At 46.7% G+C, this 22,810-nt stretch overlaps 2 protein-coding genes across 2 annotated transcripts in view; one reads left to right on the plus strand and one right to left on the minus strand.

Moving 5' to 3' along the window:
• LOC120066347 (transmembrane protein 263-like) overlaps window positions 1-6,382 on the plus strand; it is a 44,750-nt gene extending 38,368 nt beyond the window's left edge. The window contains exon 3 of the mRNA XM_039017661.1: window positions 4,345-6,382. Coding sequence (XP_038873589.1) covers window positions 4,345-4,625 — 281 coding nt within the window. The 3' untranslated portion in view covers window positions 4,626-6,382. The remainder of the gene's footprint in view (window positions 1-4,344) is intronic.
• Window positions 6,383-21,299: 14,917 nt separating this feature from the next.
• LOC120066187 (carbohydrate sulfotransferase 1-like) lies at window positions 21,300-22,580 on the minus strand. Its single transcript, XM_039017374.1, has one exon. It carries the CDS (start codon window positions 22,578-22,580, stop codon window positions 21,300-21,302), a length of 1,281 nt encoding a protein of 426 aa, XP_038873302.1.
• Between the last annotated feature and the right edge of the window lie 230 nt (window positions 22,581-22,810).

Genomic DNA, 22,810 nt, shown 5'->3' on the forward strand with positions numbered 1-22,810 from the left:
TGACATTCTACTATTTGTATTTGTATTTATTATGGATCCCCATTAGTTCCTGCCAAGGCAGCAGCAACTCTTCTTGGGGTTTATTATGGATCCATATTAGTTCCTGTCAAGGCAGCAGATACACTTCCTGGGGTCCAGCAACATTAAGGCAGTTATATACAATTTAACTTATTACATTTCATAACACTTTTCACAACACTTTGTTTTCCCTCAGGCCACTACTCTACTACCACGTATTTGCAATGCAAAATCCATGTGTACATGTGTGTGTGTGTGTGTGTGTGTGTGTGTGTGCGTGTGTGTGTGTGTGTGTGTGTGTGTGTGTGTGCGTGTGTGTGTGTGTGTGTGTGTGTGTGTGTGTGTGTGTGTGTGTGTCTGTGTGTGTGTCTGTGCCTGAGTGTGTGTCTCTTCACGGTTCCCGCTGTTCCATAAGGTGTATTTTGATCAGTTATACACTATAGCTCACAGCTCAGGGATGAGATGGTACTGAGTGTTAGTGACAGTTGCTGTTGGTGTCTTGGCCTCCAGTATTGTTCATGAGAAGCCTCTGTTTGAGGGTTCACAGCAAAAAAGAGATCTAGGGCACACTTCCCAAATGGCACCCTATTTCTTATATAGTGTGCTACTTTTAACCAGGGCCCTTTGCGGTGCAGACCTACCCTCTGCTGTGGCTATGAATACAGGTCTACTACAGATCTACCACCATTCAGAGCCGCAGGTTGACGTGGTAAAGATGGTGACAGCGTGTAGGAGGTGCTGTATGGATGTGATTCTTTCAGCCACAGATAAAGATGTCTAAAATAGCATAATGGTAACAGCCCTGCCAACACACTTGTATTTGTATATTTGTATTATTATTTTTACCTTGACAGGGAGTCATACTGAGACCAAGGTCTCTTTTATAGAAGAGCCCTGTATCAAACATACACATCAATATACACTATATGGGTGGCATGTGGCCTAGTGGTTAAGAGCTTTGGGCCAGAAACCGAAAGCTCACTGGTTTGAATCCCCAAGCCGGCAAGTTGGAACAATCTGCCGTTCTGCCCTTAAGCAAGGCAGTTAACCCCGGAACAACAACTGCTCCCCGGGCGCCGATGCCGTGGACGTGGATATCGGCAGCCCCCTGCACCTCTCTGATAAAGAGGTTAAATGCGGAAGACACATTTCAGTTGAATGTGTTCAGTTGTGCAACCGACGAGGTATCTCCCTTCCCTACACACATCAATTTACAACTCAATATACACAGACACATCAATACACGAAAAGCAACACAATCATATAAAACAAACACATTCTTTAGTAAAAAGGTCCTCAATCAGCCATCTGAATTGCCCTAGAGGCACCAACTCTTCCAATTTTAGAGAGCATTGGAGATTATTCCACAAGTAAGGTGCAAAGAAACTAAAAACAGATTTAACTAACTCAGTGGAGATCGAAGGAATCTCCAGATTTAGCCATCCCTGAAACCGAGTCTGGTAGCTCATACATCTGCAGGTTAACAATGAAGTAAGGTATGGTGGAAGTGTACTGTATGGCTGAGGGCTTTATAAAGAAAAAGAGTGCAATGCATCGATCTAGGAGACTTCAAGGAGGGATGATGTGTAAAGAACCTATCACCCGTAATAAAGCGTTGTGTGCTATGATAAACTGCGTCCAGTGCCTTCAATACAGTGGCACCGGTATTCATATAAACAATATCACCATAGTCAATAACCGTAGTGAATGTTTACTGAATGATTTGATTCTTAACTAACTCATCAATATGTTTTCTGAAAGATAGCTTCTCGTCAATCCAGAAACCCATATATTTAAAGAGACAGAATTTGTTGTCATGCCTACAAATTAATACGCAGTTGGTTTTATATATATATAATTTTTAAATGTAACCTTTATTTAAATAGGCAAGTCAGTTAAGAACAAATTCTTGGCCTACCCCGGCCAAACCCTAACCTGGACGACGCTGGGCCAATTGTGCACCGCCCTATGGGACTCCCAATCCCGGCCGGTTGTGATACAACCTGGAATCGAACCAGGGTCTGTAGTGGCGCCTCTAGCACTGAGATGCAGTGCCTTAGACCGCTGCTCCACTCAGGAGCTGTCACGACTTCCGCCAAAGTCGGTTCCTCTCCTTGTTCGGGCGGCACTCGGCGGGCGGCACTCGGCGGGCGGCACTCGGCGGTCTTCTAGCCATCATCGATCCACTTTTCATTTTCCATTTGTTTTGTCTTGTCTTCTCACACACCTGGTCTCAATTTCCCTCATTACATGTTGTGTATTTAACCCTCTGTTCCCCCCATGTCTTTGTGCGGAATTGTTTATTGTAAGTGCATGTGCACGTTTTCTCTGGTGCGCGACGGGTTTTGTACCCATTTGTTTATTGTTCTGGTTCCGGTGGTTTTATGAATAAAACTGCTCCGTTGATGACCCAGTTTTGCTCTCCTGCGCCTGACTTCCCTGCCGCCAGTTACGCACCCCTTACAGGAGCCCATTATATCTGTACCTCATGTGGATAGGAAGCTATTGAACATTTGGCCTATATGCTATTGTAGTAGGCATATTCCAGGTGGCTATTGAATAGAAGGCCTATTGAATATTATTTTTTAAGGAGGGAGGAGGAGGAGCAGGAGGGAGCAGGAGCAGGATCTTAAGTTTTTTTTTATAAAGACAAAAAGGGATGACATGAACAGCTCACTCTGGCTGAGTGTCTCTCTCCCACTCACCCCTCGCTAGTTACCACAGTACATTAGTTAATGCATGTTTTGTCAAGCCAAAATGGGGTGGGGGGGGGAATGGAGCTGGAAGACATACAGAACTGTCACCTCCAATGTTCTGCTTGGATTGAGAGGGGGAAATAAACAGAACTGTGTCAAATCATGCAAAGATGTGACAGGGACTACTTTATCTGCTAGGGTGGAGTGGTATATGATTTCTGGGCTATGGGGAGATTGGGTGATGTGGCCGTAAAGGCCTTTTTACTGCACAGTGCAGTCAATGGACTAGATTCACCCAAAAATGACGATGCATTAATCAGGGAATGATAATGACTTCACTAGACATTTATTAGTGTGGTACACTTTGGAGAGTACCATTACAAGTTCAAGGACCTCTCTCTCGCTCTCTCTCGCTCTCTCTCGCTCTGTCTCTCTCTCTCTGTTCCTCTCTCACAAAGTTTCTTTTAAAAGCTTTTTCTGTCCATATTTTAAAGCCTTGGCCTATGACTCAGACAACCACTTTAGTGTCATTCACTTTGAAAGTCTTTCAGCTGTAAGCAGTGAAAACAACCATGGACATGCGTTGTGGTTCACTACAGCCACACACCATACATAGACCATAAACACCATAACCCATTTTATAGGTGCCTTTATTTTCCCCAAGCTATAGAGCGAAGTTTCCACTACTAAGCTTTTTATATAAACAGGCTTGTATTCCACTGTGAAGGAAAACTGTCCCTATTATCAGTGACCAGGTGGTAAACCCTAGCAATTATATTGGGACTGAAATAGGAGATGTTAACAGAATGAGAGATAATAATGTGAACTCTTGAGTCATCAGCCAGGTCATGTAGATCTGAGGCTTTAGAGCAGACAAGAACGTTCTCCTCCATCCCTAGGTACATTTCACATTTGAGTCATTTAGCAGAAGCTCTTATGCAGAGCGACTTACAGGAGCAATTAGGGTTGCGTGCCTTGCTCAAGGGCACATCGACAGATTTTTCACTTAGCCGGCTTGGGGATTTGAACCAGCAACCTTTCGGTTACTGGCCCAATGCTCTAACCGCTAGGCTACATGTAGATATAAATATCAGATATGTGACATTAATCTTCGTATTGAGATGTTGTACTTTAGGGAGGACCACTGACTACAATAACTCCAATACATCAATCTTACATTTCCCAGCGTCCCTTTGCATCCCAAATGGCACCCTATTCCCTACATAGTGCACTACTTTTGACCAGAGCCTCATTAGGCCCAGGTCAAAAGTTGTCCACTATGTAGGGAATAAAAAGCTATTTGGGATTGATGGATTGGCGTTATTGTAGTCAGTGGTCCTGTTTGTTCCTCTGAGGGAATGTTAATCTACTTTGTTTTCCTCTGTTTAACGTCTACCGCTATAAACACCATTGAGAAAACTCATGGAAAGCTTTCATCTGGAACTTTCTTTCAGGCACCTAAACACAAATGATGAATCTATAAATTATGTTTTTTTTACGTTCTCTTTGTCTTTCTCTCTCTCTCAATCTCTTTCTCTCTCCCTCTCCCTTTCCCTTTCCCTGCCTCTTTCTCTCTCCCTCTTCCTTTCCCTGCCTCTCTCTTTCTCTCTCCCACCCCTCCCCCCTACAGACAGAGAGAAGGACCACCCTAAGACCGAGGCGGGGGTAATCTGGAGGGTGACCGGCGGTCTCTTCAACATGACCAGAGGGGCGGTCGGAGCGACATGGGGAGGCGTGGCCTGGGTGGGCTGTAAGAGCTATGACATCACCAAGACGGTGGTGACCAGTGTGCCGGCCGCCGGCGTGGGATTGGTCAAGGGAAGCGTTTCCATGGTGACGGGAGGAGTGGGGGCGGTAGGGTCTGCTGTAGCCAGTAAAGTTACACCAAAGAAAAAGGACAAGTCTGATTAGACCTAGACCCAACTACCACCCCATTGCTACAGTATAGTTTATAAATGTCTCCCTGTCTCTCTGCTGTGTTTAGGTTCCATCTGGTTACTATGGGGAACCATTCAGAGTTGAAAAAGGCACAAGTAACTTGGATTTCTGTGTAAATCATTCATTGACGTCAATGGGCGATTTGCACGGAAATCTGAGTTAAGGTTGCGGATCTCAAGTCAGAATACTGCCCTAAGGAAGCATTACAGAGGGGGATTATGGGAACGTTGATTTGTTAGGATATAGGAATTGACCAGAATGTTGAACTTACTGCCGAGGTACTCTTGAGAGGGATCTCATGTCTTTTTGATTGATCTGGGTCTGGGTGGGGAAGGGCATGATAATATGAAGACAATCCACAACAATTTGGTAGCGATTCAGCAAGGGCACATCTACTCATTTCTCAAAGGCTTGAGGTTATTTAAATTCTTCCAGTTTTACTATGAAAAGGTATCTTTACATTGACAAGTATTAAAACAAAGTGAAAGGTACTTTACACAACTTAATTTCATCAGTTTGACATCAGTGATTGGGGAATACACACCAAACAATGTGTGTATGTGAATATGCTACAATAGTCATTTACAACATTAACCATGTCTACACTGTATTTCTGAACAATTTTATGTTATTTTAATGGACAAAAAAAATGCTTTCAAAAACAAGGACATTTCTAAGTGACCCCAAACTTTTGAACGGTAGTGTATGTGTTATAAAATATATATGTGAAAAATAGGCATATGATTCCTATTGATGCAGACAAAGAAGGTTAGAGGAACCTAGCAGTCTTGCAGTAAATATTTTCATTGTACTGCAGGGTTTTTTTTCAATGCTTGATGAGTTGGAGATGTGGTCAACAAAGTGTGTAATTGCATAGAAACGGACAGAACAAGTCATGGAAATTAAATTTTTACGTACATGTTACATATACCAGCAGATGTCCTGAGCTGTTTAAATAAATAAAGCACCATTTCACCAACAAAGAAACACACATTTAAAAATATATATATATTTATATAGATATATATATATATTTAACCTGGCAATTCAGTTAAGAACAAATTCTTATTTACAATGACGGCCTGCCCCCGGCCAAACCCGGACGACGCTGGGCCAATTGTGCGCCGCCCTATGGTACTCCCATTCACGGCCGGTTGTGATACTGGCTGGAATCAAACAAGGGTCTGTAGCGACTAGCCACTCGGGAAGCCTTAAAGTTAAGAGATGGCTGAGTTATTGATAAATCAGGAAATCCGTGTCCATTTAAATATTTTGTAAATCCGCTTCACAATGGCCTATCAAAGACATTACCAGGATGAACCTTGTTAAGTTTCAAGCATCATAGTTCATGCCTACGTCTCAAATGGCACCCTATTCCCTTTATAGTGCACTACTTTTGACCAGCACCCATAAGGCTGTAATCCAAAGTAGTGCACTGTACAGTATAGGGAGTGAGGTGCTATTTGGGACATAACCCATTTCATTCACGTGTATGTACTTTACTCAAATGTATGTTTATGTCCCTACATTTTGCATTCGATCAGGGACCGCGGCCCCCCTTTTGTAGGCCCGGGGATTCATTTCCAAAAACGGAAAAAGTAATAAATAGTAACACATTTCAAAAATTTGAACTCAGTCGGGGTCTCAACTTACTGTTGAGAGTAAGAATAGTAGAATACACAAGGTGCAATTTTGAAATGTGGTTGTGCATCAGCAGTTTTTGTCTTATGTCAGTCACTGACAGTCAATGAATTAGCCCATGTCAATTTACATTTTTTAGATTGGTAAATTAGTCTATCCAGCTATCTAAACTTGTAGTAATCATGGTGAAATTACAGACTGAGGGTGCCCATGGATATTAACAATATGTGTAGAATTGCAGGAAATTATCTTAAAAACTGCAAATCTTTCTCTCCGCACCACAGCAAAATGAGTAGAATTGCATGGAATTAGTTATAAAATTGCAAAATGTTCTCTACTCCACATGGCAAGAAGTGTAGAATTGCATCAAACTTGCTTTAAAAGTGCAACATTTTCTCTATGCCTCATGGCAAAATGTGTATAATTGCAGGAATTTAACACTAAAAAAAGATCTATATAGATTATCTCCACTGTCAAGAAGGGGGCCACGAACAACAAAATGTAGCTCTGACTACATGTGTGGGTATGGATGTGGGTACGCAGATCCGTTAGCCACTGCAGTCTCTCATGATGATTTCAGATTTGTTGTGGCCCCCACCCCCATCAAAGGTGCCCATCCCTGCATTACATTTATAAATACTGATAGATAGTTGACACCGACATTCCCAGAGTAGGAGGGACAGTTGAAAACAAACATGCTTTTTCTTTATATGCATTCCAATCACTTCTAGCCTTGGTCCCAGTCTGTTTGAGTTCACAAGATGATATAAACGGATCGGGGACTAGCTAATTCACTTCCACATTGTTACGTGTAATCCTGAATTACTGTCCATTCTGATCAGAGAATAAAAGTAGATGACCAATTTCTTCCCACTGGACAAATACTGGTTGAATCAACGTTGTTTCCACATCATTTCAACCCAATAATTCAATGTGATGACGTTATCAACACAGAAAACTGATTGGATTTAAAAACAAGTCAACACGTAAGGCAATTTCGTATTTTTTTTCCCACCCAACTTTTAACCTAAATCAAATGACATGGTGAAATGTTTTGTTAATTTCACGTTTAATTCACATTATTTGACAACTTGACCACATGTAAATCGAAACTAGATGTCTGTTCCCAGTGTGCTGTTTGTTCTCCTTTTCGGTTTGGTTTCTTACATTTTTATTTGAACATTCACTTTGAGGACATTTTTATTTGAAAATAAATAAAGAGAAAACACTTGGCATGGTATTTCCACACCCTCACATTATGCATCGCATGTTTCAATAGGTCGTTTTTCCTTCTTCCTGAACACAATATGCTGTTTATTATTATGACAAGTCTCGCCTATTTAATTTTCACGCTGTTTCATCTTGTCCTGTCTTTACTGTTTTCATCGGGACACTTCTGCTAGTTAATATATGTCTTGGAGACTCTGTTACTATAAACTGGGATGGGGCCCTGGTCAAATATAGTGCACTATACACTAAATGTACAAAACATTAAGAGCACCTGCCTAATTTTGAGTTGCGCCCCCTTTTGCCCTCAGAACAGCCTCAATTCGTCGGGGCATGGACACTCCAAGGTATCAAAAGCGTTCCACAGGGATGCTGGCCCATGTTGACTCCAATTCTTCCCACAGTTTTTAATCCTCTCAAACCGGTGCGCCTCGCACCTACACCCATACCGCGCTCAAAGGCACTTCAATCTTTTGTCTTGTCCATTCACCCTCTGAATGGCACAGATAAATAATCCATGTCTCAGTTGTCTCAAGGCTTAAAACTCCTTCTTTAACCTGACTCCTCCCTTTCATATACACTGATTGACGTGGATTTAACAAGTGACATCAATAAGGGATCATAGCTTTCACCTGGATTCACCTGGTCAGTCTATGTCATGGAAAGAGCTGGTGTTCCTAATGTTTTGTACACTCAGTGTATAGTGAATAGTGTGTCATTGGGGTTGCAGTTTTTTTGTCTATGATAGAACTATTTTTGCAAAAACTGATGCTGTATTCTATAAATAAAGCTACTCTGTATTTTAATTGCAATTTGTTGCATTTTATTCGGTCGCTCAAAAAGTGAATACTGCTTTATGTTTCAGTCATTTAGCAGATGCTCTTATCCAGAGTGGTTACATTTCTGTACTTTTTCCCCATACTGGTCCCTCGTGGGAATCTAACCCACAACCCATGCTCTGCTAACCCATGCTCTGCCAACTGAGCCACACGAGACCCCTCTGCCCTCACTCTACCCTCAGAGGAAGTTATGGGTCCAGCTGATGGGAAGGTCATTCATGGTATCATGTATTGGAATAACAGGACACATTTGTGAGAATATTCCAATATTAGTCTGCTTTTGCATTATGTGATAATAGTAATGCTGGTGATGCTGCCTCCTTGACTTCTCCCTCTACTCACCTACCTTCTCCTGTGGAGTCAGTCTGTGGTGTCTGTCTGCTGTGGTGTATGTCTGCTGTGGTGTATGTCTGCTGTGGTGTATGTCTGCTGTGGTGTATGTCTGCTGTGGTGTCGGTCTGCTGTGGTGTCGGTCTGCTGTGGTGTCGGTCTCCTGTGGTGTCGGTCTCCTGTGGTGTCGTCTGCTGTGGTGACCGTCTGCTGTGGTGTCTGACCGTCTGCTGTGGTGTCTGTCCATCTGCTGTGGTGTCCGTCTACTAAGGTGTCCGTCTGCTGTGGTGTCTGTCTGTGATGTGGTGTATGTCTGTGCTGTGGTGTCCATCTGTCTGCTGTGGTGTCCGTCTCATGTGATGTATGCCTGTCTGCTGTGGTATCTGTCTGTCTGCTGTGGTGTCTGTCTGTCTGCTGTGGTGTCTGTCTGTCTGCTGTGGTGTCTGTCTGTCTGCTGTGGTGTCTGTCTGCTGTGGTGTCTGTCTGTCTCCTGTGGTGTATGTCTCCTGTGGTGTATGTCTCCTGTGGTGGCTGTCTGCTGTGGTGTCTGACCGTCTGCTGTGGTGTCTGTCTCCTGTGGTGTCCGTCTGCTGTGGTGTCTGTCTGCTGTGGTGTCTGTCTCCTGTGGTGTCCGTCTCTTGTGGTGTCTGTCCGTCTGCTGTGGTGTCTGTCCGTCTGCTGTGGTGTCTGTCTGTCTGTCTGCTGTGGTGTCTGTCTTGCTCATGTGATGTATGTCTGTCTGCTGTGCTGTCTGTCTGCTGTGCTGTCTGTCTGCTGTGCTGTCTGTCTGCTGTGGTGTCTGTCTCCTGTTGTGGCTTTCTCCAGTGGTGGCAGTCTGCTGTGGTGTCGGTCTGCTGTGGTGTCGGTCTCCTGTGGTGTCGTCTGCTGTGGTGACCGTCTGCTGTGGTGTCTGACCGTCTGCTGTGGTGTCTGTCCATCTGCTGTGGTGTCCGTCTACTAAGGTGTCCGTCTGCTGTGGTGTCTGTCTGTGATGTGGTGTATGTCTGTGCTGTGGTGTCCGTCTCATGTGATGTATGCCTGTCTGCTGTGGTATCTGTCTGTCTGCTGTTGTGTCTTTCTCTCTGCTGTGGTGTCTGTCTGTCTGCTGTGGTGTCTGTCTGCTGTGGTGTCTGTCTGTCTGCTGTGGTGTCTGTCTGTCTGCTGTGGTATCTGTCTGTCTGCTGTGGTGTCTGTCTGTCTGCTGTGGTGTCTGTCTGTCTGTCTCCTGTGGTGTATGTCTCCTGTGGTGTATGTCTCCTGTGGTGGCTGTCTGCTGTGGTGTCTGTCTGCTGTGGTGTCTGACCGTCTGCTGTGGTGTCTGTCTGCTGTGGTGTCTGTCTCCTGTGGTGTCCGTCTCCTGTGGTGTCCGTCTCCTGTGGTGTCTGTCTGCTGTGGTGTCTGTCTGCTGTGGTGTCTGTCCGTCTCCTGTGGTGTCTGTCCGTCTGCTGTGGTGTCTGTCCGTCTGCTGTGGTGTCTGTCTGTCTGCTGTGGTGTCTGTCTTGCTCATGTGATGTATGTCTGTCTGCTGTGCTGTCTGTCTGCTGTGCTGTCTGTCTGCTGTGCTGTCTGTCTGCTGTGGTGTCTGTCTCCTGTTGTGGCTTTCTCCAGTGGTGGCAGTCTGCTCTGGTGGCAGTATGTTGTGGTTGCTGTCTGTCTTCTGTGGTTGCTGTCTGTCTTCTGTGGTTGCTGTCTGTCTGCTGTGGTTGGTGTCCGTCTCCTGTGGTGTCCGTCTGCTGTGGTGTCTGTCTGCTGTGGTGTCTGTCTCCTGTGGTGTCTGTCTCCTGTGGTGTCCGTCTGCTGTGGTGTCTGTCCGTCTGCTGTGGTGTCTGTCTGTCTGCTGTGGTGTCTGTCTTGCTCATGTGATGTATGTCTGTCTGCTGTGCTGTCTGTCTGCTGTGGTGTCTGTCTCCTGTGGTGGTGGCTGTCTCCTGTTGTGGCTTTCTCCAGTGGTGGCAGTCTGCTCTGGTGGCAGTATGTTGTGGTTGCTGTCTGTCTTCTGTGGTTGCTGTCTGTCTTCTGTGGTTGCTGTCTGTCTTCTGTGGTTGCTGTCTGTCTGCTGTGGTTGCTGTCTGTCTGCTGTGGTTGCTGTCTGTCTAATGTGGTTGCTGTCTGTCTGCTGTGGTTGCTGTCTGTCTGCTCTGGCGTCCGTCTCCCGTGGCGTCCGTCTCCCGTGGAGTCCGTTTCCCGTGGCGTCTGTCTGCTGTGGTGGCTGTCTGTCTGCTGTGATGGCTGTCTCCTGTGGTGGCTGTCTCCTGTGGTGTATGCCTCCTGTGGAGTCTGTCTGCTGTGGTGGGGTGTCTGTCTGCTGTGGTGGGGTGTCTGTCTGCTGTGGTGGGGTGGCTGTCTGCTGTGGTGGGGTGGCTGTCTGCTGTGGTGGCTGTCTCCATCTCCTGTGGTGGCTGTCTCCTGTGGTGGCTGTCTCCTGTGGTGGCTGTCTCCTGTGGTGGCTGTCTCCTGTGGTGTTTGTCTCCTGTGGAGTCTGTCTGCTGTGGTGGGGTGTCTATCTGCTGTGGTGGCTGTCTCCTGTGGTGGCTGTCTGCTGTGGTGTTTGTCTCCTGTGGAGTCTGTCTGCTGTGGTGGGGTGTCTATCTGCTGTGGTGGCTGTCTCCTGTGGTGGCTGTCTGCTGTGGTGGCTGTCTGCTGTGGTGGCTGTCTCCTGTGGTGGCTGTCTGCTGTGGTGGCTGTCTCCTGTGGTGGCTGTCTCCTGTGCTGTCTGTCTGCTGTGGTGGCTGTCTGCTGTGGTGGCTGTCTCCTGTGGTGACTGTCTCCTGTGGTGTTTGTCTCCTGTGGAGTCTGTCTGCTGTGGTGGGGTGTCTATCTGCTGTGGTGGCTGTCTCCTGTGGTGGCTGTCTGCTGTGGTGTTTGTCTCCTGTGGTGTTTGTCTCCTGTGGAGTCTGTCTTCTGTGGTGGGGTGTCTATCTGCTGTGGTGGCTGTCTCCTGTGGTGGCTGTCTGCTGTGGTGTTTGTCTCCTGTGGTGGCTGTCTCCTGTGGTGGCTGTCTCCTGTGGTGGCTGTCTGCTGTGGTGGCTGTCTGCTGTGGTGGCTGTCTCCTGTGGTGGCTGTCTGCTGTGGTGGCTGTCTGCTGTGGTGGCTGTCTGCTGTGGTGGCTGTCTGCTGTGGTGGCTGTCTGCTGTGGTGGCTGTCTGCTGTGGTGGCTGTCTGCTGTGGTGTCTGTCTCCTGTGGTGTCTGTCTCCTGTGGTGTCTGTCTCCTGTGGTGTCTGTCTGCTGTGGTGTCTGTCCGTCTGCTGTGGTGTCTGTCCGTCTGCTGTGGTGTCTGTCTGTCTGCTGTGGTGTCTGTCTTGCTCATGTGATGTATGTCTGTCTGCTGTGCTGTCTGTCTGCTGTGCTGTCTGTCTGCTGTGGTGTCTGTCTCCTGTGGTGGTGGCTGTCTCCTGTTGTGGCTTTCTCCAGTGGTGGCAGTCTGCTCTGGTGGCAGTATGTTGTGGTTGCTGTCTGTCTTCTGTGGTTGCTGTCTGTCTTCTGTGGTTGCTGTCTGTCTTCTGTGGTTGCTGTCTGTCTTCTGTGGTTGCTGTCTGTCTGCTGTGGTTGCTGTCTGTCTGCTGTGGTTGCTGTCTGTCTAATGTGGTTGCTGTCTGTCTGCTGTGGTTGCTGTCTGTCTGCTCTGGCGTCCGTCTCCCGTGGCGTCCGTCTCCCGTGGAGTCCGTTTCCCGTGGCGTCTGTCTGCTGTGGTGGCTGTCTGTCTGCTGTGATGGCTGTCTCCTGTGGTGGCTGTCTCCTGTGGTGTATGCCTCCTGTGGAGTCTGTCTGCTGTGGTGGGGTGTCTGTCTGCTGTGGTGGGGTGGCTGTCTGCTGTGATGGCTGTCTCCATCTCCTGTGGTGGCTGTCTCCTGTGGTGGCTGTCTCCTGTGGTGGCTGTCTCCTGTGGTGGCTGTCTCCTGTGGTGTTTGTCTCCTGTGGTGTTTGTCTCCTGTGGAGTCTGTCTGCTGTGGTGGGGTGTCTATCTGCTGTGGTGGCTGTCTCCTGTGGTGGCTGTCTGCTGTGGTGTTTGTCTCCTGTGGAGTCTGTCTGCTGTGGTGGGGTGTCTATCTGCTGTGGTGGCTGTCTCCTGTGGTGGCTGTCTCCTGTGGTGGCTGTCTGCTGTGGTGGCTGTCTCCTGTGGTGGCTGTCTGCTGTGGTGGCTGTCTCCTGTGGTGGCTGTCTCCTGTGGTGTCTGTCTGCTGTGGTGTCTGTCCGTCTGCTGTGGTGTCTGTCCGTCTGCTGTGGTGTCTGTCTGTCTGCTGTGGTGTCTGTCTTGCTCATGTGATGTATGTCTGTCTGCTGTGCTGTCTGTCTGCTGTGCTGTCTGTCTGTTGTGGTGTCTGTCTCCTGTGGTGGTGGCTGTCTCCTGTTGTGGCTTTCTCCAGTGGTGGCAGTCTGCTCTGGTGGCAGTATGTTGTGGTTGCTGTCTGTCTTCTGTGGTTGCTGTCTGTCTTCTGTGGTTGCTGTCTGTCTTCTGTGGTTGCTGTCTGTCTGCTGTGGTTGCTGTCTGTCTGCTGTGGTTGCTGTCTGTCTAATGTGGTTGCTGTCTGTCTGCTGTGGTTGCTGTCTGTCTGCTCTGGCGTCCGTCTCCCGTGGCGTCCGTCTCCCGTGGAGTCCGTTTCCCGTGGCGTCTGTCTGCTGTGGTGGCTGTCTGTCTGCTGTGATGGCTGTCTCCTGTGGTGGCTGTCTCCTGTGGTGTATGCCTCCTGTGGAGTCTGTCTGCTGTGGTGGGGTGTCTGTCTGCTGTGGTGGGGTGGCTGTCTGCTGTGATGGCTGTCTCCATCTCCTGTGGTGGCTGTCTCCTGTGGTGGCTGTCTCCTGTGGTGGCTGTCTCCTGTGGTGGCTGTCTCCTGTGGTGTTTGTCTCCTGTGGTGTTTGTCTCCTGTGGAGTCTGTCTGCTGTGGTGGGGTGTCTATCTGCTGTGGTGGCTGTCTCCTGTGGTGGCTGTCTGCTGTGGTGTTTGTCTCCTGTGGAGTCTGTCTGCTGTGGTGGGGTGTCTATCTGCTGTGGTGGCTGTCTGCTGTGGTGGCTGTCTCCTGTGGTGGCTGTCTCCTGTGGTGGCTGTCTGCTGTGGTGGCTGTCTCCTGTGGTGGCTGTCTGCTGTGGTGGCTGTCTCCTGTGGTGGCTGTCTCCTGCGCTGTCTGTCTGCTGTGGTGGCTGTCTGCTGTGGTGGCTGTCTCCTGTGGTGGCTGTCTCCTGTGGTGTATGCCTCCTGTGGAGTCTGTCTGCTGTGGTGGGGTGTCTGTCTGCTGTGGTGGGGTGTCTGTCTGCTGTGATGGGGTGGCTGTCTGCTGTGGTGGCTGTCTCCATCTCCTGTGGTGGCTGTCCTGTGGTGGCTGTCTCCTGTGGTGGCTGTCTCCTGTGGTGTTTGTCTCCTGTGGTGTTTGTCTCCTGTGGAGTCTGTCTGCTGTGGTGGGGTGTCTATCTGTTGTGGTGGCTGTCTCCTGTGGTGGCTGTCTGCTGTGGTGTTTGTCTCCTGTGGAGTCTGTCTGCTGTGGTGGGGTGTCTATCTGCTGTGGTGGCTGTCTCCTGTGGTGGCTGTCTGCTGTGGTGGCTGTCTGCTGTGGTGGCTGTCTCCTGTGGTGGCTGTCTCCTGTGGTGGCTGTCTGCTGTGGTGGCTGTCTCCTGTGGTGGCTGTCTCCTGTGCTGTCTGTCTGCTGTGGTGGCTGTCTCCTGTGGTGACTGTCTCCTGTGGTGTTTGTCTCCTGTGGAGTCTGTCTGCTGTGGTGGGGTGTCTATCTGCTGTGGTGGCTGTCTCCTGTGGTGGCTGTCTGCTGTGGTGTTTGTCTCCTGTGGTGTTTGTCTCCTGTGGAGTCTGTCTTCTGTGGTGGGGTGTCTATCTGCTGTGGTGGCTGTCTCCTGTGGTGTTTGTCTCCTGTGGAGTCTGTCTGCTGTGGTGGCTGTCTCCTGTGGTGGCTGTCTGCTGTGGTGGCTGTCTCCTGTGGTGTTTGTCTCCTGTGGTGGCTGTCTCCTGTGGTGGCTGTCTCCTGTGGTGGCTGTCTGCTGTGGTGGCTGTCTGCTGTGGTGGCTGTCTCCTGTGGTGGCTGTCTGCTGTGGTGGCTGTCTGCTGTGGTGGCTGTCTGCTGTGGTGGCTGTCTGCTGTGGTGGCTGTCTCCTGTGGTGGCTGTCTGCTGTGGTGGCTGTCTCCTGTGGTGGCTGTCTGCTGTGGTGGCTGTCTGCTGTGGTGGCTGTCTGCTGTGGTGGCTGTCTCCTGTGGTGGCTGTCTGCTGTGGTGGCTGTCTGCTGTGGTGGCTGTCTGCTGTGGTGGCTGTCTGCTGTGGTGGCTGTCTGCTGTGTACTAAGAAGAGTGATAGTAGAGGAGATGAGATGAGAATAGAGGTTCAGGGTGGGTTGTTTTCAACTACTCCAATGGTGTGAAATAATGTACTTTCCAGTTTCTATTCCATCCGGCTGTGGATGTGTGGTTGACTTTAGCTTCGGTCATGCCTCTATAATCTGTTCAGTGACACATTGCAACACAGTCAGCACCACACCTTCTATCACTGAGGATGAAACCCAGGTGGCGCCCTATTACCTATACAAAGGCCCTATTACCCATGGTGCCGTATTACCTACACAGAGGCCTTATTTCCTATGGCACCTTATTACCTATGGCACCCTATTACCTATACAGAGGCCCTATTACCTATGGCACCCTATTACCTATGGTGCCCTATTACCTATACAGAGGGCCTATTGCCTATGGCACCCTATTACCTATGGTGCCCTATTACCTATACAGAGGGCCTATTACCTATGGCACCCTATTACCTATGGCATCCTATTACCTATACAGAGGCCCTATTACCTATAGCGCACTATTACCTATGCAGAGACCATATTGCCTATGGTACCCTGTTTACCTATGGCACCCTATTACCTATGGCGCCCTATTACCTATTTAGTGACCTTATTACCTATGGCACCATATTACCTATGGCACCATATTACCTATGGCACCTATTACCTATGTCACCCTATTACCTATGGAATCATATTACCTATAAAGAGGCCCTTTACCTATGGCACCCTATTACCTGTGGCACCCTATTTCCTATGGTGCCCCTATTACCTATGGCACCCTATTACCTATGGCACCCTATTACCTATGGCACCCTATTACCTATGGAACCATATTACCTATGGCTCCCTATTACCTATGGAACCATATTACCTATGGAACACTATTGCCTATGGCACCCTATTTCCTATGGTGCCCCTATTACCTATGGCACCCTATTACCTCTGGCACCCTGTTACATATGGCATCCTATTACCTATGCAGAGGCCATATTACCTGTGGCACCCTATTACCTATGGCACCCTATTACCTATGGCACCCTATTACCTATGGCACCCTATTACCTATGGCACCCTATTACCTATGGCTCCCTATTACCTATGGAACCATATTACCTATGGAACACTATTACCTATGGTGCCCCTATTACATGTGGTGCCGTATTAGCTATGGCACCCTAACACCTATACAGAGGCCCTATGGGCTCTGGTCAAAAATAGGGCGCTCTAAAGGGAATAGGGTGTCATTTGGGACTCTACCTGAATGTGAATTCCTCCAGCATCTCTCTCCTCTCTCCTGTGTTGTGCTGTGCACTGTACCAAATCACCACGTCAGCCAGACGACAGGTGGAGTTGGATCTCCTGGTGTTACTGCCAGCCCTCGTCTAGCAGCTGTGTCTCTTACTGACATGGTCTCCGTTCCTGTCCGTGGTGACGTACTCGTTACGAGATATCCCTTGTAATGGACAACATGAAATGGGCATAATCGGATCTTGCAGATATGCATACAGAACCACAGTATTCAATGCTTGCTGTCGCCCCCTCACAGCCAATCACGTTGACTTGATAGGTCTTATCAGTGCAGAAGCATTGCATAAGGTGACACTGTATCCCTATAGGTGTCAATTATGCCAATTTATAAAATGGGTGGGTCTAATCCTGTTTGCTGATTGGTTATTTAAAAAAAGGGAAGTGTAAGTAAACCTTGGTTTGAGATCAGTGTTCAGTTTATAAAAGACCAGTGCTACTCTATACACTAGCTTTTGTTGAAGTATCAGACGTTCTTGACAATGACTTCTGTACCAGCTAGGTATGATAGGCTCCTTTTGGGCATCTCGTTTTCCTCAGGAGTAACAGTGACAGAAAACTAAGAACAGAACTGTACTCCTGTACCTAACAACTGTACCTCTGCCAACCTACAAAGAACTGCAATAAAATCATTGTGAGAACAGATTGTTCTCCTCCATTCATATTGTAGTACAGTTCTCTCGCTCTCTCCCTCTCTCTCACTCGCTCTCCCTCCCTCGCTCTGCTGCTCTCTCTCCCTCTCTTTCTCCCTCTCTCCCCCTCTCTCTCGCTCTCACCCTCTCTGTCGCTCTCTCCCTCCCTCTCCCCCTCGCTGTCTCTCCCTTTCCCCCTCCCTTGCTCTGCTGCTCACTCTCCCTCTCTTTCTCCCTCCCCCTCTCTCTCTCCCTCTCTCTGTCGCTCTCTCCCTCCCTCTCCCCCTCGCTGTCTCTCTCCCTCTCCTCCTCTCTCTCTCTGCCTCTCTCGCTCTCCCCCGCTCTCTCTGCCTCTCTCTCTCTCTGCCTCTCTGCCTCTCTCTCTCGCCCTCTCTCTCTCTCTCTACCTGTCTCTTTCTCTCCCCCTCTCGCTCTCTCTCTCCGCCTCTCTCTCTCTCCCTGCCTCTCTCTCTCTATACCTGTCTCTTTCTCTGTCTCCCCCCTCTCTCTCTCCCTCTCTCTCTCTGCTGTCTCTTTCTCTGCCTCTCTCTCTCTCTCTGCCTCTTAGTCATCTTGAGGAGTGGGTTTTGGTGTTTTGGCAGGAATATACACAGATAATTAGAGACATGTCTGCTTTCAGAATGTGGGGGGACATGTACCCATCCCCAGTGGAAGTTGTTCCCCTGCTCAGTATTCATATCCCCAAATAAATAAATGATCTCACAACAATACATTTTCATAGAAAGTTATCAAAAATAGATAAGATCTTTGAAAATATCTGTCTATTTGTGAAAAAATCTCCCTGATAAACTCTTTATTCATGTCACAGTTGACCTATTTGCTCATGGCCTTGCCTACACCTAGCGACTAGTTTTTTTAATTGTACGAGCAAAAAATATAACATTTTATTTGGAAAGGCAAGTCAGACAAAATTAAACTGGCTTAGTTATATAATTAATATGAATTCGGAGGGCAGAAATGATTAACTATTAAAACATTGGACCTCTCACTAAAGGCTTCAGTCATACAAATGTTATACTTAAATCCGAACTGGTTCTCTAGCAGATTATTAATAATGTCTGTCCCCATGTTCAAGAATGGCCTTTTTCCCTTTATTCAGATGACAACCGCTCACTTTCATTTTTTTAATGAAATCAACTCCAAAATATTGCTATTTTTAAAACAAGCCATAGAAAGTTGGTTGCAATTTCACTTTAATCCACCAGAAAAGACAGAACAAATATTACCACAAATATTATGGGTAAACCCAAATATACTAATTGATAATAAAATAAAAATGGTATAATCTTTGTAAATTATGTCATAAATAGGACTGGTGGAATTATGTCACACATGCAGTTAACAAAACCAAATGGGATTGTCTGCTCTATCCAAAATTACAACCAACTAATTGTAGCATTACCGCAAAAATGGAAGGGGGAGAACGTAAAGAACTTGTCTGTCGGCCCTGCAATTAAAGACCAAAATTGGTTATAGAAAATTGTGATGAATAAAAAACGCATACCACATTAATTTAAAGAAGAAGAAAAAAGACAGCTGTGCCGTGTAGATTGCAAAATAGTTGGGAAGAGATTTTCTATGTACCAAATCCATGGCACATGGTTTATGAACTGATACACAAAACGAGGCTGGATTCAAAACTTTTTTCATTTAAATGATTATACAAAATTATTGCAACCAACAGAATGTTATCTATATGGGGGATACAACCATCCCAGCTCTGCAGATTTTGCTGTGAAGAGACAGAATCATTAGATAATTTGTTTTGGTACTGTCCATATGTAGCTTTGGTTGCAGGTTCAGGAAAGGCTGAAGAATTGCAACATTTACCTGGAGCTAAATCTGCAAAGAGCACTGCTGGGTGATTTTAAAAAGTCATAGTCAATCGATCAATAATATAATAATACTCTTGGCCAAAAAATGTAGCTTTAATTTACAATCTGTAGAAACTATGAGAATAGAAAAGTTCAGAACTTTTGTGAAACATCACAGCACAGTGGGAAAATATATGGCAGCTAGAAATGAAAACTGGATGGTGTTAAGAGATAGATGGGAGGGGTTGAGTGGAGCTGAAGGGTGGGACTAATAACAACAAGATAACTAATGTAAAATATACTGTGTCCGTAAAATGTACGCTACCGTTCAAAAGTATGGGGTCACTTAGAAATGCCCTTGTTTTTGAAAGAAAAGCACATTTTTTGTCCATAAAAATAACATCAAATTGATCAGACATACAGTGTAGACATTGTTAATGTTGTAAATGACTATTGTAGCTGGAAATGGCTGATTTTGAATGGAATATCTACATAGGCGTACAGAGGCCCATTATCAACAACCATCACTCCAACCATCACTCCTTGTTTTTGAATAGAAAGAGGAGTGGGAGGCCCCGGTGCACAACTGAGCAAGAGGACAAGTACATTAGAGTGTCTAGTTTGAGAAACAGACACCTCACAAGTCCTCAACTGGCAGCTTCATTAAATAGGACCCACAAAACACCAGTCTCAACGTCAACAGTGAAGAGGCAACTCCAGGATGCTGGGCTTCTAGGCACAAATGCTGATGCTCCTTAAGATGGACCGTTTTATTGCTTCTTTAATCAATCAGCACAACAGTTTTCAGCTGTGCTAACATAATTGCAACAGGGTTTTCTAATGATCAATTAGTCTTTTGAAATGATAAACTTGGATTAGCCAACACAACGTGCCATTGGAACACAGGAGTGATGGTTGCTGATAATGGGCCTCTGTACGCCTATGTAGATATTCCTTTAAAAATCAGCCGTTTCCAGCTACAATAGTCATTTACAACATTAACAATGTCTACACTGTATTTCTGATCAATTTTATGTTATTTTAATGGACAAAAAATGTGCTTTTCTTTCAAAAACAAGGACATTTCTAAGTGACCCCAAACTTTTGAAAGTTGGTGTATATAGGTTCAGAACTTTTGTGAAACAGCACAGTTGAAAAATATATGGCAAATAGAAATCAAAACTGGATGGTCTTCAGAGATAGATGGGAGGGGTTGAGGGTAGCTGAAGGATGGGACAAAAAACAAACAATAGATAACTATTGTAATATACTGTGTCTGTAAGATGTATATAGTATGTATAAGCGAGAAGTAGAAGCCTAAGTGTTGTTGTCCATTCATTTACTCCAATAAGGGGAGGGACGGTAGGGTTAGGGGAAAATAATAAAGGAAAATATGTTTTAAAACAGTGTCTTTGACGAGTAAAGAACTCAACTTTATGAACATCACCCCCTCAATATTTCAGAGGATTCCAAGGGGATTGGGTAAGGTCATTTCCCAGCCTGTCACTGTTTCATGTAAGTTATTTTAGTACATGTTTGTAAAGTAATAACTCAAAATAAATAAATAAATAGATAATAACAAAGGCCTTCCTCACTTATTGTGACAGCATAATGGTCAGTTTCTGTATTCTACTGTATTCTATTCAATTCAATTCTATTCCTTCCAGAGATTGAAAACTCCACTACCCTGATACTGTTGTGAAGACCAGAGCTAGCTTACCTGTATAAGACTAATCAGCTACTGCAGCTGTCTCCGATTGCTTGCCTGCTCCACATCGTCAGTAGTTGGCCGGGAAGTCGAACTAAACATTTCCAACACCTCGCTGACACTTGGATGATCAGGGTAAACTATGTTTGCGTCTGCAATGGCACCCTATTCCCTACACAGTGCACTACTTTTGACCAAATCCCAATGGAACCTGATCAAAAGTAGTGCACTAGATAGGGAATAGGGTGCCATTTGGGATGAAGCCTCTGTAAAATCACTGTTGTCCGGCACTCATTACCCTTTGGTGAGGGTGGATTTGACAACCCTCAGTTAAACTATATCAACACGATTAAAGCGCCACTCCTTAATTCTTACCCTCTGTAACATTTAAACAACACCATTTAAATTGACTGCAACATTCAAATGTATATTGCATGGTTTTGTCATAGGCCTACACCTCAGCATGTATCAGTTATGGGTATGATTAGGTACATTCCCTAACAACATTGTACAGTAGGTCCAGTTTTCTTGATGTACAAATATTAACATTCACTTTTGTCAATGCAACTGTCAGCATTCAGGGATCTTAAGTAGGATGGTGCTTCACTGTAGGTTGTTCATGTCAATTAACCTGACATTAGTGTCCCTTCAGTATCGATAAAACATTGATACTAAAATCTCTAAAACAGCATTCCCAAATGATGTTTCTTGTGCTGTTCTGAATGTCTTAAATCTTACCACAGGAGTCGTCAAGGTTTCTGAGGTTTAGTGCAAATCTGAGAGGAAATGAAGGCAACAATGTAAATATAACAAAAATAGTTGTGCGTTGTGATTGGCCCTTGCTTTTCTACAAAAAAGGTACAAAAGTTTTGTCCTCGATGAGAGTGAGAGACAGATTTTTCAGCTCCTCGGGCGAACTGACAGTCTTATAACCCAGCTCCTGTAGAACTTGCTGACACACAGTCTGTGTGTAATCAACCATGTCATAAGACAATTTGAGCCTCCAGCTTTCTGCGTTGGCCGCTGAGTCCCGAACAGTGCCGTATTTATGCTTGGCTGACAGATCATTGCTTCCCCTAGTGTTGTTCTGGATCCAGTCTCCTACGTTCTTGTCCATGACCAGACCCAAGTAATCATAGATCTTCTTGGTCTTCTGGAGAGGGTTCTTGGCCAGGTCCTCATACCTGACCAGCATATACCTCCCTTTGAGCCAGGGGGGCTTGCTGAGCCCAGTGGTTACAGATCCCAGGAAGTCCTCACAGACCATGGTAAGCTGGGTGAGGTCCAGGTTGTAGGGCCTCCTCCCAGTGGCCCTCCAGATCCTCCAGAGTCTATAGGTGTCCCTGAAGGTCTCGATGCGTGAGGCCAGGATCCCTCGGGGGTCCCTGACCAGCTGGATCACCTTGAGGTTGAGCCTAGGGTCCTCCACCAGAGCCCTGAGGTCACTCACCTCCGGTATCCTCACCGTCTTGATGGCCACATGGCGCCGCTCCCGGCAAGCGTCCGACGCCAGCGTCATGTTGAGACCGCCACACCTCTTGACGCACTCTCCTTCATCGATGTTCAACTCTCCAGGACTGAAGGCGTCGCAGACAGGCAGGGAGCACAGAGCCTTGCTGGCTCCCCTCCGGAACAGCTTGTCTGTACTGTGATTGGCCGGCTGGGGTTTGATGTAGCTCTCCAGGAAGTAAAGGTCACAGTCGTAGAGGCTCCGGAGCAGGTCCCTGCTAGCCCCCAGCATCACCCTGGTGTCGCCTGCCGTCCTGCTGTGGGACAGGCGGGGGAGCAGGGTGGTCTGGACGTGGTAGAGCGGCTCAAACAGATAAAACACATCCTGGTGCTGGTTAAACAGCTGACCCACAAAGGAGCTGCCGCTGCGGGTCGTGGCCAGGATGAGAACATGGGTCTTCCTGGAGACATTGGAGGAGAAGTAAAGAAAGTCGTCACAGATCCGCTTGTCAAAAGACAAGTCCACCACATCCTGCCCCAGCATGCCACAGTTCAGAGGGTTGGAGATTGTCACTGGACACATCTGGAATGGCTTGGCTGTGAACGTCCTGATGGCTGTGTACTGGATCGCTATGGACGCTAAGGCTAGCAGAATCACAGCCTTCCAGGAACATTGCATGGCTGAATTCATTCATTTAGATAGATGATGCAGTCTGTTCAGATCCTGGTGGAGCAAAAAATCCAAATAATTGGGATACACTCATGCTGTATAGAATCCACAAACACCGACAGAAAGAAGCAGCAAAACAGCTTATACAGCTGTCTCACTATGAAACAAAAAAGTTAGTGTTTTGAAACCCATACTTTATCTTCCTAGATAGTTACTTTGTTGATCTTACAATTTGTTTT

The sequence above is a fragment of the Salvelinus namaycush genome, chromosome 21 (genome assembly GCF_016432855.1).
Source record: "Salvelinus namaycush isolate Seneca chromosome 21, SaNama_1.0, whole genome shotgun sequence".
Classification (NCBI taxonomy): domain Eukaryota; kingdom Metazoa; phylum Chordata; class Actinopteri; order Salmoniformes; family Salmonidae; genus Salvelinus; species Salvelinus namaycush.